Source organism: Phascolarctos cinereus, unplaced genomic scaffold (assembly GCF_003287225.1).
Source record: "Phascolarctos cinereus isolate Bilbo 61053 unplaced genomic scaffold, phaCin_HiC Scaffold_5;HRSCAF=322, whole genome shotgun sequence".
In the NCBI taxonomy this organism is placed as follows: domain Eukaryota; kingdom Metazoa; phylum Chordata; class Mammalia; order Diprotodontia; family Phascolarctidae; genus Phascolarctos; species Phascolarctos cinereus.
Genome location: NW_027555958.1, coordinates 301,933,158 through 301,952,760, shown reverse-complemented (window position 1 = coordinate 301,952,760; position 19,603 = coordinate 301,933,158). Strand labels below are relative to the sequence as shown.

General features: G+C 40.6%; 1 protein-coding gene across 1 annotated transcript; it reads left to right on the top strand.

The window, feature by feature from the left end:
- Window positions 1–3,332: 3,332 nt before the first annotated feature.
- Window positions 3,333–17,226, top strand: LOC110215898 (keratin, type I cytoskeletal 27-like). Its single transcript, XM_020997746.1, has 8 exons — window positions 3,333–3,701; window positions 4,152–4,234; window positions 6,722–6,878; window positions 7,050–7,211; window positions 7,297–7,422; window positions 11,438–11,655; window positions 12,096–12,124; window positions 16,903–17,226. The coding sequence occupies exons 1-8, from the start codon at window positions 3,333–3,335 to the stop codon at window positions 17,001–17,003; spliced, it is 1,245 nt and encodes a 414-aa protein (XP_020853405.1). The 3' UTR covers window positions 17,004–17,226.
- Window positions 17,227–19,603: the final 2,377 nt, after the last annotated feature.

Sequence of the window (19,603 nt, the reverse complement as noted above, 5' to 3'; positions counted from 1 at the left end):
TGGGTCAATTCAGCCAAAGGGAGTAATACTAACTCAGGCATCTGTTTTGTCAAATTCGAAAGTGAACTTCATGCGGTGAATGTCAAGTAGAAATGGCTTTCTGTCCGAGCCCACTCTTCCTAAGAACCAAAGCGGTAAAGGAGGGAGTGTGCCCCAGTTCAGGGGAAAGTCTGTACTTCTGTTTTTGCTATTTTGTTGTTATTCAGTAATTTTCTGTTGTGTCCGTCTCTTCGTGACCCTATTTGAGGTTTTCTTGTCAAGATACTGGAGTAGTTCGCCATTTCCTTCTCCAGCTCATTTTACAGATAAGGAAACTGAGGCAAACAGGGTTAAGTGACTTCCCCAAGGTCACAAGCTAGTAAGTGTCTGAGGCCATATTTGAACTCAATAAAATGAGTCTTCCTGACTCCAGGCTTAGCGCTCTAACCATTGTGCCATGCACCTACCCCTGTTTTTGCTGTCCTCTCAGTAAATATAACCTTGTAAAGCTGTAGCATGTGCAGTGGCCACATACCAGTAAAACTGTCTCAGCAGACAGGGTGAACCAGGTTGAGGGTAACCAACAGGTCTCAAACCTGTTGGTGGGTTAGGGAAATGTCAACCCCAAGCATTTGAAGACTTCCCCCTGTAATATGGGCAGATGAGAATAATTTGTTCCAATGGCCATGAAGAAGACTGAAGCAGGCACTGTGGAGCACTTAGAGTCAGAGACTGAAGACACCAGGGGTATTCACTGCGTCCTGGGCCATCGCCAGTGATCCTGACTCTTGTCCTGCCACTGAACTTCAACGACTCAGGAAGAGAGAGCGAAGCTGACGACTTTGCACAATTCTACCTCACTTAATTCCAGTCCATGCACAAGTTAAGACATCGCCCCATGATGTCACTGGTCCTCTTCAAAAACTAAGGACCAACAACAATCACTTTGTAAAAGCTAAACAAAGTCAATGGATACTTAGGTTTTTTCCTCTGAAAGAATGTTTAATTAAACATTTTTTTTCTTTTACCTAGGAAGAAGGATAACTAAGACAAAGAAACAAATATGAATGTAAGGTACACTAAAGTATATGAAAGGAAGTCCATAAAGAATTAGCACAGAATGACTCTCATGAAATTTGATTTTTATATATAGTATATATACACACACATACATATGTATATATACACACACACACACACACACACACACACATATATATATATATATACACATACATATATAGATTCCTGCTGAACGTGAGACTTTGCTAACACCACCAGAAAAAGAAACTGACCCTCATGTCAACTTGCTGATTTATTTCAAAGGTCTTGATATCAGGCATAATGAAGATAATTTAAATTTGTGGCAAGGCAATGAAGATCAGATTTTTGATCCACTTTGCCACCTCTAGAATTCTGAGCTCAAAGTCATTTTGTTTTTGTTTTTGTTTTTCAACTACAGTATTTAAATCCAGTAAGAAGAGAATCTTCCATGTAGGCTAACCTACCTTCAAATCTAGTAGGACAACAACCTTTAGAGGAGATTGACTGATAAGAAGCAGTTTAACTTTAAATTAATGAGTTATTTTGCCTACTATACCTACAACCTAAATACTTTTAAAAGAAAAGACCTAAAATTTTATCAGTTAAGAGATGTCATAGAGAATTATAAGATATTATGAGGTAAGATTGCATGACTTGAAAAAATAAACAAATTAATTAATAGATAAATAAGTGAATGAGTAGAAGAATAAAGAAACTAATTAGTTAATGTCTATATGCATAAAGATTAATATGATTAATCAATCAATAAGCATTCATTAAGCTCTTACTATGTGCCAGGCACTATGCTAAAAGCTGGGGATACAAAAAGAAGCAAAAGACAGTTCCTGCTCTCAAGGAGCTTACAATCTAATGGAGGAGGCAACATGGAAGCAAATACATACAAAGCAAGCTATACAGGATAAATAGAAAATAATTAACAGAGAGAAGGCACTAGAATTAAGAGTGGATGGGGAAGTAAAAGAAGGGATTTTAGTTGAGACTTAAAGGAAGCCAAGGGGGTCAGTAGGTACAATGGAGGAGAGAGAACATTCCTGGCAAGAGGGACAGCCAAAGAAAATGCCCAGAGCTGAGAGATGCCCAGGATCACATGCCTAATAAGTATCAGAGGCAAGATCTAGATCAAGGTATTTTCAACTCCAAGCCATCAATCTATGCATTATGCCTCAACTTTCCTACTTTTTTTAGGGCTGGGATATCTAGAACTATGATTACATAAGTCATCAAGAAACGTTTATTAAGTTTCTACTACGTACCAAGCACTGGAAACTCCTTGTATGATGAGCAACAAATTTATAAATAATAGTATAAGGGGCAGCTAGGTGGTACAGTGGATAGAGCACCGGCCCTGAAGTCAGGAGGACCTGAGTTCAAATACGGCCTCAGACCAAACACTTGACACTTACTAGCTATGTGACCCTGGGCAAGTCACTTAACCCCAATTGCCTATAAATAAATAAATAAATAAAAATGGGGGGAAAAAATTATAGCATTAACAGAGTTGTCTTTCACACAAGAGTGTTTAAATAGCCTGCCAATGGTCACACAGGTAGTGTGTCACAGGTAGGATTAGAATGCAAGTCTTCCTGCCTCCAAGTCCAGCAAATAATCTTTTTTTTTAAATGTAATGCAGGCTTCTGGGAAAATTTCACAATTCTGATCTCATCTTCTTACATACATTTAAAGAACTTCAACAGTAATCAGAGGTATGCTAAAATCCATAACACTCAGCTTCTATGTTATGTGTTTTTAAATCCTCATATCATCAAAAGACATGGGAGTCATCAGATGCCACACAGGATGAGGATTTGCCCCATGCTATTACCTCACTTTGTAATCTCTGAACCAGCCTAAAAAAAGACTATCAGGTCATTCCATCTGGGGGAAAAAATGACCCATCTACCATGTCATTCCAAAGAAAAATAAATGATTATCAGTCAGCCACAAAAATGGAGAAAATGTGTGTGGGGGCCTAAAATACGACAGAAGAAAATAAATGCTTAGCTAGGCTGAAATCACATCAAGATACAAGCTTCATTCCTCTAAGGATGAGATAATCAACACCCAGAGGCATCTTCAGTACCTTTAAACAAATATAGAAGACGGTTTAACAAATAATTAATTAAAATAATTTAGGATTGCAGATGTCATTAAAAAACAAAAAAGCCTTTGAGTGATCAGTATCAGGCATGAAACACCCACTTTACCCTGTATAAAAAGGCTATTAATTGATATCTCTCTGAACACACTGCTGGAGGAACTTACTTTGGGAGGGTTGAAGTGGGAACATCATGTCATATTCTGTCCAAAAGTCAAGTCTTTGGCAGTTCAGTTCTGGCCAAGGGAGAGGAGGAACCATAGGGAAAAAGCCTAGTCTGGGGGATTGCTCAGGTAGAGGCTTCAGTGGTACCTTTGGCGGATACACTTTTGGTGGGGGGGGAAACTGGCTTCTCTCTGGCAATGAAAAGGGAACCATGCAAAACCTGAATGATCGCCTGGCAATCTACCTAGACAAGGTCCGAGCTCTAGAAGAGGCAAACACTGAGCTTGAATATAAAATCAAAGAATGGTATAAGAAATTTGGGCCTGGCAGTACCGGCCACAGAGAAAATCAGGACTATTCTGAGTATTACCAGATAATTGAAGAACTCAAACAAAAGGTAAGAAATGTTATTATTGCTAAGAATTGCAATTACACTAAAAATGATTGGACTAATTTCTTAGAGCATCTTATAACCATATCCATCTTGGCCAAGGAAAATGAACTCATTGAATAATAGAATACGTATTGAGAAATAACCGTGATATTTCTTTTTTAACTTCCTTGTCCTTATATCATTCATGTTAAGAGGAAATAAATAGAATTATTTCGAAGATTCCAAAGCTTGATTCACTAGGAATGAATTGCTAGCATTTGTCACTGTTTCCCAAAATTACATTATCTTATGAAGAAATGTAAAATAATTGTTAAATGAATGTTGTTATTGAAGAACTAGATACTTTGCACATCATCTTGAAAAGCATTGAAGTGGGTGGCCTGCCATCTCATCAACGTTCTATCACAGCACAGAGAAATTTAGTATACATGTCATTATATTTTTTATGTCTAGATCTTGGATTCAACTCTTAGCAATGCCGACATCATGCTCCAGGCTGACAATGTGAAATTAGCTGCTGATGACTTCAGATTAAAGTAAGAGGCAAAGGGTTGGGTGGGAGAGAAAGGAAACCTAATATTAATACAAATCTCACTAATAATAACAGCTATATAGTGCTTTGGGCAGCTGGGTGGTTCAGTGGATAGAGCACTGGGCATAGAGTCAGGACAACCTGAGTTCAAATCCTGCCTCAGATACTTACTAACTCTGTGACCCTGGGCAAGTCCCTTAACCTTATTTGCCTCAGTTTCCTCATCTGTAAAATGAGCTAGAGAAGGAAATGGCAAACCACTATAATATCTTTGCCAAGAAAACCCCAAATGGCATCATGAAGAGTTGGCCACAACTGAAACAACTGACCGACAACATCATAGAGTACTTTAGTCCACAGAGAACTTCTTTCCCAAAGCATACTCTCAGGTAGACAGCACAAATATTATCTTCTTCATAAAGGACAGAGACAATATACCTCAGTTGATTTAGAGGTAGAGGAGCCAGATTGGAATCCTGGCACTGCCACTTACTACCTGTGTGACCTTGGGCAAGTCAGTTCTCTCTGGATCTCAATTTCCTTATTTATAAAAAGAGGAGGTTGGACTAAATTACTTTTAAGATCCCCTTCCTGCTCCAGCATAGGACAGTGGCAAGAGCATCTGGATGCTGTGAAAATCTAAGAGCACCTCGAGTCAGAAGCTGTTGTTGAGTTGTTTCAGCCATGTCCAACTCTTCATGACCCCATTTGGGATTTTCTTGGCAGAGATACTGGAGTGGTTTGCCATTTCCTTCTCCAGCTCATTTTACAGATAAGGAAATTGAGACAAATGGGGAAAGTGACTTGCCCAGGGTCACACAGCTAGTAAGTGTCTGAGGTGAAATTTGAACTCAAGTCCTTGTGACTCCAGGGCCAGCATTCTACCATTTGCGTGGTCTTGGGAAAGTCAATTAACTTCCATGGGCCATAGTTTCATCATCTGTAAAATGAGGGGGTTGAACTAGATACCTTCTGAGATCCTTTCCAATTCTTGATCTACATACCTGTAATCCACTTTGCTGAAGGTTGGAGAGATGATGTAATCTGCCCATCATCATACAGCTAGGAAGCGATTGAACTAGAGCTCCAACCCAAGTCTTCTGATTCCAGATACAAGTCTTCAGACTCAATTTTTCCTTTCCACTATTTCCACTACAATACAGATATTTATAACAGAAAAAAAAGTGCAGAAATAATGTCTATTTCTCAGCAGTGCCTTAGACCTACTGGAACAGGTGAAATCTTAGGAAATGACCACTATTAAATCTTATTTCACATTAATACACTAGAAAATCTCATTGCTCACAGGAATCCTACATAATAGCTAGCACTTATATAGCACATTAAGATTTGCAAGATGCAGCCACTGTGCATTCTCAGAGAGGACACCAGCAAAGCATCAATTCTGTCAGGTCCTATTAAATACTGGTATAGCAATGGACTGTTTATCACCGAAGGAGCAGGTACATAAGCAGACTGGCTCTAGAATAAAGTTTTTTGACCACAGCAACTCTTAAAGTGTCTACTAAGTAACAGAATGGTTGAAATCTACCCCCTCTTCAATCAAATTATAATTTAATCCAATTCTATTTGGTAAAAAGTTATTAAGCACCTATTAAGTGCAAGGAACTGCAAAACAAAATTGAAACAGAAATAATCCCTTACCCTCTTGTTATTCAGTCATTTCAGTTGTGCCCAAATCTTTGTGATTCCATTTGGGGTTGTCTTGGCAAAGATACTAAAATGGTTTGCCGTTACCATCTCCAGCTCATTTTACAGATGAGGAAACTGAAGCAAACAGGGTTAAGCGACTTGCCCATGGTCACACAGTTGACAAGTGTATAAGACCAGATTTTAACTCAGGTCTTCCTGACTCTAGACCTAGCACTCTATTCACGGTGCCACCTACCTGTCCTCATTCCCCCCCACCCTCACCCCGCCTTCAAGGAGCATATATTCTACTAGATAACTGAAGTACTGAAACTTCAAGGCCTTTTTAGTGGGAGGATGACCTGACACCATGGATAGAGCCCTGGACTTAGAGTCAGAGGGCCTGACTTCAAAACCCAGCTCTACCACTTACTAGCTATGTGACCTTGGGGAAGTCATTTAAACTCTCTGGGCCTCGGTCTTCTTATTGTAAAATAAGGGGGTTGGAGCATATAACCTCTAAATCCATGATCTTGAGAAGCCCTTCATAAAGTATTGGAAGGATTAATTTCTGAGAAGAATTATTTCTGCTAATATAGTCTACAACTTTAAAAGTATAAGGCAAAATTTACATCAAAATTATGCCTTCCTTCATTATTTCCAATTTATCCTGTATATAGCTTATTTTTGCATGGTTGTTTGCCCATTTTCTCCCCCATTAGACTGTAAGTTCCTCCAGGGCAGAGACCATCTTTTGCCTTTCTTTGTTTCCCCAGCTCTTAACATGATGTCTTAACATATTGACTGACCAACTCAAAAAAATTGTCGACATTTTTTTAAGGTATGAGACTGAACTGGCCCTCCGCCAGAGCGTGGAATCTGACGTCAACGGTCTAAGAAGAGTCTTGGATGACCTGACTTTGACCAAGACAGACTTAGAGATACAGATCGAAACTCTGTCAGAGGAAGTGGCTTATATCAGGAAGAACCATGCAGAGGTACGCATATATCTAGACACCAAAATAAACATCACCTTTCAAATATTTTGCTTTGTTTATGATAGCAATCTGATGATAAGGTAAAGAAACCGTACTGCGGATGAAGTGAATTCTGCGGCACATTCTTGTTTTCACCAGGTTACTACAGCTCACTAATTGTTCTTAATGCAGGAAATGAAAGGTCTGCAAAAGGCTGCAAGTTCAGACGTGAACGTGGAAATGAACGCTACTCCTGGGACCGATCTGACCAAACTTCTGAATGACATGAGAGCTCAGTACGAAGGCCTGGCAGAACAGAATCGCAGAGATGTTGAAACTTGGTTCAATAACAAGGTAAGTCAAAGGATGCTTGAGGTCATAAACCAAGTTTTGTCATGTCTGATGGCACTCAACCTGCTTCCTGATGGCATCATTTCAGAGCCAGTTGCTGCAGCAGCAGATCTCCTTTGCCACTGATGAATCCAGTTCTGCCAAGACGCAGATATCAGAGCTGAAAAGGACTTTACAGACCCTGGAGATTGAGCTGCAGTCGGCTTTGGCCCTGGTAGGTAAAACATGGAAATGAAAAGCAGGTAGTTGATACAGTAGCTAGAGCACTGTGTCTGGTGTCAGAAAGTCCTGAGTTCAAATGCATCCTCAGATACTTAACTAGTGACCTCTGCTTGCCTTGGGTTCCTCAAATGAAAAATGGGCATCATAACAGCAACCTACCTCCCAGGGTTGGCATGAGGATCAAATGAGATAATATTTGTAAGGTGCCTGGCATTATTCTCCACTTACATATTGTGTTCAGCACGGATAATCCAACAGTCAATCAAGATGCATTTGTGTGCCAGGCACTGAGCTAAGAAGTGAAGCTACCTAGACAAAAACTAAATAGTCCCTGATTTTTCTGGGGAAACTGCACGCACACATTAAAGTATATATAATATATATGCAAAGTAAATACAAGCTAATCTCAGAAAGGAGACATTGGCATGTCTTCATGTCAGAAACAAGAAAGTTACTGAATATTATTATCCTTGGTAAAACTTTCATTCTCAACATTAAGCAATTGTTGGCACAGCGGCTAGAATGCTGGTTCTGGAGTCAGAAAGAGCTGAGTTCAAATCCATCCCCAGACACTTAATGAGCTCTCTGACTCTGGGCAAGTCAATATTTTAATCTCAGTTCCTTCACCTGTAAAATGGGCATAATAATAGCATCTACATCACAAGATTGTTGTGAGGACCAACTGAGATAATTTTTTTTAAAGTGGTTGGGGTTAAGTGACTTGCCCAGGGTCACACAGCTAGTAAGAGTCAAATGTTTGGTCTGAGGTCGAATTTGAACTCAGGTCCTCCTGACTTTAGGGCCGGTGCTCTATCCACCGCACCACCTAGCTGCCCCTGAGATGAAGTTTTTTGTAAAGTGCTTTGTACACCTTCAAGAGCTATATAAATGCTAACTATTATTATTAACCAGAAGTTCATGAACTTTTAAAAAACCATACAACTATTTCAATAGAAATTGTCTCCTCTGTAATCCTTTATTTTTATTTTATGCATGTAAAAATACAGTTCTGAGAAAAGATCTTTAGGCTGTCAAAGGGGTCCATTAAACAAACCAGGTTAAGGACCCTTCCTTAAGAGGCTAGCTCAGACTGCAAGTTTCACACTTTGTTACTGCATCCATTAGCTCACAGGAGAATATTTTCAATGAGCTTGCCAGGATGAAAAACCTGTAAGTGAAATAACTAATGATATCATCAAATCCACTTGACAACATGAGAGCCCCTGAAACACCTCTATTTGTCATAAGGCAAATTTTGTCTTAAGGCTAGAATCCTTATTGAGCTTTGCACTTAGTAGGGTTTTGGGTTTTTTGTTGTTGTTGTTGTTTTTGACCCAAACTTGAGATTTCATCACTTTGAGCATCTCCTGATGGGAAAACTGCTTCCATCAATGAATCTCTGGGATGAGTCTGTAATGCCTGTAACATCTAGTTGCCTGACACTGAGAGGCCAGGAGGCCATATCAATCATTAAATCAGTCAGTCAGCTAACAAGTGTTTATTCAGTGCCTACTTTATATGCCAGGCCCTGTGCTAAGCCCTGGAGATACAAAGAAAGGCAAAAGACAAGTCCCTGCCCTCAAGGAGCTGGCAATCGAATGGGCTAGACAACATGTAAATAACTAGGTCCGTACAAAATATGGAGGGCGTCCCAAAAACCTTAGTGCTGTTTTAAGCTATTAAAGCTAAAAAGGTATCAGAGGTTTAAGACTGGCTGAGATTTCGGGGACGGACACTCTATAAAAAGAGTAGACCGAAGGGAATCACAGAGGAGAAAGCACTAGCAGCTGGAGGAACCACAGAAGTCCTCTTGTAAGAACTGCTCTTTGAACTGAGTCTTGAAGGAAGCCAGGGACGTCAACAGCTGGCGGTGAGGAGGAAGTGCGTCCCAGCCCGGGGCAAAATGCAGTCAGCAGATTAGAGTGTGGCGTCAGAGGCTAGTGTAGCTGATCAAAAAATGGGTAGAGGGGGAAAGAGCCTGAGAATCCAGGAAAAGCAGGAAGGGGCAGGTTGTAAAGGGCTTTAAGTACTTTACTAACATTTAGATAGCACTTATATGCCAGGCACTGTGCTGAATGATTTACAGTTATAATCTCATTTGGTCCTCACAACAACCCTGCAAGATAGGTAGTATTATTACCCTCGTTTTACAGACGAGGAAACTGGAGGCACAGAGAGGTTAAGTGACTTACCCAGGGTAACACAGCTAGTTAGCAACTGAGGTCAGATTTGACAGTCTTCCTGACTCCAGGCCAGGCCTTCTCTCTACTGTGCCATCTAGCTGAACCAACTTCCTGAGTTCAAATCCGGCCTCAGACACTTATTAGCTGTGTAACCCTGGGCAAGCCACTTAACCCTGTTTGCCTCAGTTTCCTCATCTGTAAAATGAGTTGGAGAAGGAAATGGCAAACTACTAACTGTGTGACCCTGGGCAAGTCACTTAACCCTGTTTGCCTCAGTTTCCTCATCTGTAAAATGAGTTGGAGAAGGAAATGGCAAACTACTAACTGTGTGACCCTGGGCAAGTCACTTAACCCTCTTTGCCTCAGTTACCTCATCTGTAAAATGAGCTGGAGAAAGAAATGGCAAACCACTCCAGTATCTTTGCCTAGAAAATCCCACATGGGGTCACAGAGAGTCAGACATGACTGAAAATGACTCAGCAACAAAGGGCTCATTACCCCTCATTTAGTAGCTATTCAACAGATAAATTGTGAATGAATGAATGAAACACCACAAATATACAAAATGAGATCTTCATTAAGGAAACATTGGACAGTATTCATAATTAATTCACCAGTGTTATCCCTGGGGAGGTGGTAAGGATGCACTCTTACTTGAAGGAGAAATGTTTTTGTGTATTTAGTGAGTATTGAAAATGCATGTGTAATTTTAACTTCTCTAACAATGTTTTTTATGCAATTAATATCAGAATGGCAATTATAAGCATTTGTTAAGCTTTCAGTCATGTGTCTCAGGTGCCAGGCAGAATCCAGAAGACCAGAATCACATTCAAGTGGTCTTTGTCCTCTCAGAGGTACAATACACACAAAACATGCACACAGCTCATGCTGCGCAGGAGGGGAAACAAATAGCCCTGAAAACCTCTTAAGGTTATAAAGAATAAACGGGAAATACCAAAATGTCCCAGTGAATTAAAACTAGAAGGTACACATCACGTAAAGGAAGGGAAGGAGGGAACAAGAATTTATTAAGCACCTACTATGTACCTGTGTTAAATATTACCTTTTATAAATATTATCTCCTTGGATGCTCAATGTAAATACTGTGGTTATCTCCATTTTACAATTGAGCCAGACAAAGGTTAAGTGATTTGCCCACGATGACCCAGCTAGTGAGAGTCTGAGGCTGGATCTGCACTCGGATCTTCCTAACTCAAGGCCAGCTATCTGTCTACTAGACCACCCACAATATCCTGAAGAGGGAGAGCAGGACTTTTTCTGTGTTTTTAGGAGGCTGTGTTTTCATAAGAGGTAAATGGGGGCAGAAAGGGAGACACGGGCTCTCAGCGTGCCTTTTGGGGTGACTACCTTCCTCAAAGCACTCAATGAAGATTAAACAAAGTGGGTTCATTGGGTCATAGGCTTAGAGCTAGAAGAGTCTTTAGAGGCTTCTGGTCCAACTCCGTTATTTTACAGATGAGGAAACTGAGGCCCATAGAGATTAAGTGACTTGCCCAAGGTCACATGGCTAGTTAGCAGCTGAGGCAGGATATGAACCAAGGTGCTCTGTCTCTAAATATAAGGCTCTTTCCATTGCACCATGCTGCAGCGGAATCTCAAAAGTCCCCCAACCTACAGATGTCAACCTGAAAGATGACATGGGTCATTGTCCTACTTACTGGTAAAAGATGGTAACAGAATAGAACAGATAAATGATTGTCAAAGCACCTTCATGATTATTTTAAAAGTGAAAATAAGCACTTTGATGTTTATCTCATAGCACAGTGTTTTCCTTTTATTGTATAACTGGTTTCCTTCTATCAGAAAAAATCCCTCGAAGGCAGCTTGTCAGAGACAGAAGCTGGGTACGGCACCCAGCTTTCGCAAACCCAAAACCAAATCAGTTCACTGGAGGCCCAGCTCGTTCAGATCCGGGATGAAGCTGAGAGCCAGAGCACGGAGTACAAGCAGCTCCTGGACATCAAGACTCGTCTGGAGAATGAAATTGAGACCTATCGCCGCCTGCTCGACGAAGAAGGAGGGTAAGCGGCCGCTCTTCCTTCTTCTCTCACTCAAATCAGGCTGAGGCTATCTCCGCACGGGGGGGGGGGGGGGAGCAAACCGCCACGATGCCAAACCGCACCAAAGGATTTCCAAGGGCAACATGGCACCCTTACTCTACCTTCCTCCCTCATCCCCCAAACCCACAGGCAAATAAATGCCTGATTGCCCACTGGGGCCAAACTAAGCCAATTCAAGTCAAGTCAAGTCAAGAAGTATTTATCAAAAGTCTACTGTGTATCACAGACTGTGCTAAGCACTGGAGATACAGAAAAGCAGTGAATAAAAACAGGCAATAAACTAATGCTTCAGTGTCTGACTTGCAGTTTTCAAAAATGATAATGGAAGGGGTTTTAGGATTCTTTAGGAATGAATTCCAACAATTATGAAAAGTTGTTTTGTTGCTGTTTTTTTTTTCCAGCCCTGGGCTTGAAAACAGAGCTAAGAAAGGTAAGTGACTTCTCTAGGGATTTTCCCCCATGAGCATATTTCTTTCAATAGAGATTACATATACTAGGGAAGGATGAAGATCTGTAATTAGATAATTACAACAATAGTTCGTATTTACATAGAAAGTACTGACTTTGGGGCAGCTAAGTGGCACAGTGGATAGAGCTCAGGTCTTGGAGTCAGGAGGACCTGAGTTCAAATCCAGCCTCAGACACTTGACACTCACTAGCTGTGTGACCCTGGGCAAGTCACTTAACCCTGATTGCCCCACCAAAAAAAAAGAAAGTACTTGCTTCACAATAACTCATTTAGCACAGTGCTTGGCACACAGTAAATGCTATATAAATGTTAGTTGTTGTTGTTGTTAGGGAGACCTGAGTTCAAATCTAGTCTCAGACACTTACTAGCTGTGTGACCCTAGACAAGTCACTTAACCTCTGCCTGCCTCAGTTTCCTCAACTGTAAAATGGGGATAATCATAGCACCTGCGTGAGTACCAAAAGTAATATCTACCATTTATAGATGAGATAACTGAGACTCAGCAAGGTTAAGTGAACTAAAAGGAGGCTCCTGGGAGTGTCTTGAGGACTTTACCCACAGACCCATGTCCTAAGTTTCCTATCTCCCCTGTACAGGTCCATCTCTGCCCTCAGTAGGCCGTAATCTTAAGATCTCCCCATATCCCAAAAAAAGAATTTGTCTTGAAAAATTGATTGGATGATGTCTTTCTTGTTGTTTTGCCTGGAGTAAGTATTGTGGTGATTGTCTAGGGCACCAAAATTGCTAGTTATGGCTCCTATGTCAGGAATGGCTATTTTGTTTTAGAGGTAAAACATATAACCAACACAATCATTTTTAATGGATGAATTAAACAGCATGTGTATGAACTGAATGAGACTGATGATAAGAGAACAAGATTTAGGTGACAGGATGGGGTGGGGAATGGCACTTGAAATTTTTGTCCAGAGCAACCAAAAAGTTTTATTAGCCTTTGAAACTTTTGTCCAGAGCAAATATAAAAAGTTTTATTAAACTAGAAACCACGTTGAATAAGGAAGGAAGAAAGGAAGGAAGGAAGGAAGGAAGGAAGGAAGGAAGGAAGGAAGAAGGAAGGAAGGAAGGAAGGAAGGAAGGAAGGAAGGAAGGAAGGAAGGAAGCATTTACTAAGTGCCTGCTATGTACCATGCATGGTGCTAGGCTCTTCTCAAATATTACCTCATTTGATTCTCAAAGTAATCCTGATAAGTAGGTACTATGATTATCCCCATTTTAGGGTTGAGGACACTGAGCCATAGAGAGGTTAAGTGATTTGACCAGGGTCACAAAGCTAGCAGGTGTCTGAGGCCATAACTGAACTCAGATTTTCATCATCACCATAATAGCTAACATTTGGGTAGCACTTACTATGTGCCAGGCACTGTGCTAAGCACTTTACAATTATTTCCTCATTTAATTCTCACAACAACCCTGGGAAGTAGCTGCTATTATTATTAACTCCATTTTACAGATGAGAAAACTGAGGCAAACAGGGATTAAGCGACTTGCCCAGGATCACCCAGTTAGTATCTGAGGCTGGACTTGAACTCAGATATTCCTGACTTCAGGCCTAGGGCTCTGTCCACTATACCATCTGGCTACTAAGAAGTCCTTGAAGATCAGTCTTGCTATCCCAAATGTTTCCTACGTACAAATATCCTGGAAAAGGCTATCATGATGACAAAGCAGTGGAAAGAAAGAGGAGAATACAATAAAAATTTCAGGAGTTCATGGAATGGTAGAAAGATTATTACACCTGGAATCACAGGAACTAGTTAGAGTATCAACTCTGCCACTTACATCCTGTGTTGCCTTAAGCAAGTCACCTAACATCTCTGTGCCTCAGTTTCCTCGTCTGTAAAATAGTTGAACTACATGATCACCACAGATCTATGACTCTATGATCCTTGAAGGCTGAAATGACAAGACGTGGGAATTGACTAGAGGTGGAAAAACACAGGCGAGGAGTCAAAGGAAATTCTGATATTTTGTGACTCAGATTCAGGCAATGTCAATGACAAATTGTGTAGGAGAGCTGATTTGGAAGTGAAGAGAAGGGAGCCACTTTGGGACATGTTGAATTTAAGTGACACTGGATTCAGAGGCAAAGGTTCTAGGTTCAAATCCCAATTCTAGTACTTACTACCTACATGACCTTGAACAAATAACTTCTCTGGGATTCAATTGGCCCCTCTGAAAAATGAAGAGGTTGGACTGGATAATCTCTAAGATCTCTTGTAGATTTAAATCTTGTGATCAAAATGGAAACACCCAGTAGAAGATGGAAATCTAAACCCACTAACTTTTTTCAGTCGTGTCTGACTCTCCATGATCCCATTTGGGGTTTTCTTGGCAAAGATAGATACTGAATCAGTTTGTCATTTCCTTTCCAGCTCATTTTACAGATGAGGTTACTGAGGCAAACAGGGTTAAGTGACTTGTTCTAGTCACACAGCTAGTAAGTATCTGAGGCCAGATTTGAACTCAGGAAGATGAGTCTTCCTGACTCCAGCCTCAGCACTCTATCCACTGAACTGCTTAGCTGCTCAAACATCTTTGTTGTGTGCTTTTTGTATAATTTGGTTTGTTGTTGTTGTTGTTGTTTTAAATCTTGCTAACATAGGATTTAGAGCTAGAAGTGATTTGTCCAAGGTCACATATGTAGTAAGTGGCAGAACCCAGGATTTGAACTTTTATCTCTAATCCAGGGCATTTTTTACCATACGTCATCACTTCTCCAGCATGACATGTGCATCAATAACAGAACATAAAATTCCTTGTAGCTTTAGTAGTTGTTTTTTTCCCATTAAATTCAACTTAGATGCTGACAAAATTCTTTCCAACTTGCACAATCTAAAATAATCATAATCTAAAATGATTGTCTGGTTTTAAAATTAGTTCCCATCCCAGCTGTTTCTTTTTCTTTAGTTGCTGTTCAGTGTTTTCAGTCATGTCCAATTCTCCATAACCCCATTTGGGGTTTTCTTGGCAAAGATACTGGAATGGTTTGCCATTTCCTTCTCCAGCTCATTTTACACATGAGGAAACTGAGGCAAACAGGGTTAAGTGACTTGCCCAGTGTCATACAGCTAGGAAGTATCTGAGGCTGAATCTGAACCCAGGTCTTCCTAACTCCAGGCCTGGTGTTCTACCCACAGTACCTCCTAGCTGCCTGGCAATGGAAATCAAGGCTAGAGTTAAGAGGACCTAGGTTCCAATCTTTACTCTTTCACCTGTGTGACCTTAGGAAAATCACTTAACCTCCTTGGGACTCGGTTTCTTTGTCTGTAAAATGAGGAGGTTCAACTGGATGATTACTAAAGTCCCTCCCAAGCTCTAAATTAGAAATTCACAGACTCCTCCTCTCTTTTATCACTTTCCTTACTCCTGGACTCTAAGCTATCAATAACAGACTTAAAACTCCTTTGACTTCCAGAGGATAACTCTCTCCTCCATTCTCTCCTCTTTTCATCACCATATTAAGGGATGGACATGGATGACAAGAGTCAGCACCTGCCAATATTCCACATGTTAAATATAAATCATCCTTATCTAGTAATTAAAACAGGGATCTCTACTTGGAAACACTTTGCTGTCCTGATTCTAATTATTTATGCATTTGAGATCAATAAAATGGTATTTACTTTAAAATCAGTCTAGGGTTCTGGATTTTCTCCAACATAAGACTAGATTTCACCATTATGATCCTAAGCTTGCTCTTCCTTGCCCAGGACATTCTATCTCTCCCTTCCATACTTTTGCACAGGTTGGTCCCAGGTAGTCCCTCTTCATCTCCACCTCTTAGAATCCCTAGCTTCCTTCAAAGCCCTGTTGACATGCCAGCTCCTGGTCCTTCCAGATATCACTGCCCCTTGTCAAAATTACCTTTTTTGTCTATACTTCTATACATAGGATCATTGGATTATAGATTTAAAAGTAAAGGGGGCCTTTAAAAGCATCTAATCCAAAATATGACTTTACAAATAAGGAAACTGAGTCCCAGGAAAGTGAAGAGATTTGCCCAGAGTCACACAGTAGCAGAGATAGCATTTGATTTCGTATCCTTTGACTCCAAATTCATTGATCTTACCACTGTTCATGTTGCCTCCAGCCACAGCTTGAAATTCCGTGAAGGCAAAAACTATTTCATTTTTGGCAGCATCCAGTACATAATAAGCCTATAGACACTTCATGTATGTTTTTTGAAGGATTAATTGATTTATTACTCAATCAAAACTAGTAATTTTCATGCCAGGACAAATAGCACAAGAAACACCCAGGGGAAGCAGCATGAAATATACCCTAAAAAGCATGTTGGGGAGCTCATCACACAGGCTGGGAAATAACCAGAGAACAACTTACAAGGGGAAGGGGGACTTCTGGGGGAAGAAAACAGGCAATTTGATGGATTATTATTTTTCTTAATTTTTTTCTTACTAACTAGGCGCTAAGCTCAGTTATTTCTATGCTTTTAAAGAGCTCCAAGTATTACAATTATCCTCTAAATCTATATGTCCTGGAATGAAGCTCTACTCTACCCTAGTTATATCTCTGGTATCTTTCTACAAAATCAGCAAAAATCAAAATTAATTGGATTTTTCTGCCTAAAAATTTAGTAATTATAAAATATATAGACTTTCCACCTAGCCCTGGACAGAGGGCTGGTCTTTGATACTTGGAGTGCATCAGTGTGTTTGTATCACATAAATTCTAACTTTCATTTCATTTCCTTTCATTCACAGAGCCAACAAAAACTTTTCTCTATAAAACCATTGTTGAAGAGCTGGTTGATGGAATTGTTGTCTCATCAAAAATTAAAGATGTTCATCAGAGATCAGCCTAACAGGTCATCAAAGAGGCTCTGATAATGTTAAGAGAAATGGAGCACAGAAAGCCTCACATGTAGAGATAGAATGCCAAGTCTTGACAATTCTTAACAAGCCTTGAAAGGCTTGGGGGGAAAGGGAAGCTTTTCAAATAACTCTACTTTTGGTCACAAAAGTAAAGCCATAAGTATATTTGAGGTGTCCTTTATTCTTTTTTCAATAAAATTTTCTTGAACATGACACCATCTGAACATAGGAGTTTTAAAAACCTTTTTACGGGCTTCCAATCCAACTCAACAGGCATTTTTTAGGTTCCTACTATGTACCAAGAACTATGAAATACAAATGACAAAAATGTGACTCAGTCCTTAAGGAGATTACATTCTATTATAGGGAGGCAGAGTCTATGATTCCTGCTACCAGGCAGGATTTCTTGAGCTCCAGAGTTTTGAGCTGAGGTAACCTAAAGCTGGTCAGGTGTCCTGTGTAAGTCTGGCACCAATATGGCAAGCCCCAAGGACTAGGAGGCCAGTAGGCAAACCACCACAGGTCAAAAACAGAACAGACTAAAAATTTCCATATCAGTCAAGAGTAGAATTAAGCCCATGAGTGCCTACTGTACTTCCAAGCTTAGGTGAGATCAAAAGACCCAGTCTCAAAAACAAAACAAAAATATTCTATTGTGGAAGAATAATACATATACAGAAAACTAAGACAAAATATATAAAAAGTAACTTCCAAGGTAAGGGCACAGGTCTAACACATTAAACTTAACTTGTTATCTTTTCTCCCAAAGCCTCCCTGTTTCCAAATTTCTCTGTTACTGTCAAGGGCACCATGATCTTACCAATCCCTCAGGCTCCCAACCTAGGTGTCACCCTCAATCCCTCACTCTCTCTAAACCCCCATATCCAATCTATTGACAAGGCCTGTGATTTTTGCCTTCATAACATCTCTCAAATACACCCCCTATTCTCTTCTGACATTGCCAACACCCTGACGTAGGTCCTCATCACCTCATGCCAGGACTAGCTCAAGAGCCTGCTGGTGGGTCTCCCTACTCTTTGTCTCTCCCCACTCCAATCCATCCCCTGCTCAGCTATCAAAATGAATTTCTTTAAAATGCAAGTTTGACCATGTCCCCATTCTACTCAATAAATTCCAGTGGTTCCTCATCACCTCCAGTATCAAATATAAAATCCTCTGTTTGATATTCAAAGCCCTTCATAACCTACCTCTGCCCCACTATCTTTCCAGTCTTTTTACGCTATCACACACACAAACGTCCCACCTACTCCGTCATTCAGTGACACTGCCTTCCTTTGTTGTACCGAGAAATCAGCGAGCAAGACCCAGACATAATTTAAAATGTGGATTTATTAGCACACGGCTGCAAGGGGTATGTACACCCAAATCAGGCAGCCCCAATCGGGGGTCGAGCTAGGGTTTATATGGAAAAGAGCGTGGGAAAAAAAAATGCCAGGAACACTGATGAGGTAATCCAAAGGTGCAGGTGTCTTTGGAGGCTATGGATGGGAAAGTACAGGGAGTATACCGGACAGGGAGGGGGATGGATCTTTGGAGTCTGGCAGGAGGAAGAGTCCTTGGGCTGGCCAAGGACACCCCTCTCCCTCTGTCTTGATGAGAGAATGCTCTGCAACAAGGGAAAGCTTTCTCACAACACAGGAGCTTACTCAGGAATTGGGAGGCTTCCAGAGACATGATCTGAGGGCTGGGGCCTGAGCAGCCCAGCTCTGTGTAGCTGTACCAGGGAGCGAGATAAGGGTCATGCTGAGGCCCATGCATGAATAACTGCTAGGCACAGTGTCCTTGGGCTGGGGAGTGGTTGTCAGAGACAGTGTTTCCGAGACTAGGGAGAAATTGGGGCACAAGTACAAGCACAAGCACCCGAGCACCCCATCATTACAGGTCAGGGATCACACAAATGAGACCAGGTGTCCTGGTCTCTGGTACAAACATAATTATCTAGAGCAATTATATTGCAAGCTTTCTTATCCATTTGCATTAGAGGTACGGGCTATGCTGAGCTATGCAAGAGTACATTTCACTATTGTTTAGATTTAGGAGGAAAGAGGTCGGGGGGGCAAGATTAAGCAGTAATTTCTGCTTTCCATGACTTAAAGGGCCCTACTACCTAAATGATAAAATAATGTTCTGCATTATACCTTGAGGATCCTTGAACAAGACTCCTGACTTTGGCTATTTTCACTGATTGGCCCCCATAAATGAGAACATTCTCCCTCCTGATCTCCATCTCCTGGATTCCCTGGATTCCTATATGTCTCAACTAAAATTCCATCTTCTATAGGAAGTCTTTCCCAATATCTCTTAATTTTAGTATCTTCCCTCTGTTGATTATTTCCAATAGGGCCTGTCGTATATGGTTGTTTGCATATTGTCTCCTCTATTAAACTGAGTTCCTGAAGAGTGGGAGCTGTTTTTTTTATCTTTCTTTGCATCCCCAGAAATACAGTTCCTAGCACAAAGTAAGTATTTAACAAATGCTTATTGGCTGACTAATATGAAGTGTTTTTAAGTAAATTTCATTGCTATCTTTCATTTTTACATTTCCTAAATTTCCCTCTATATCCTTCTT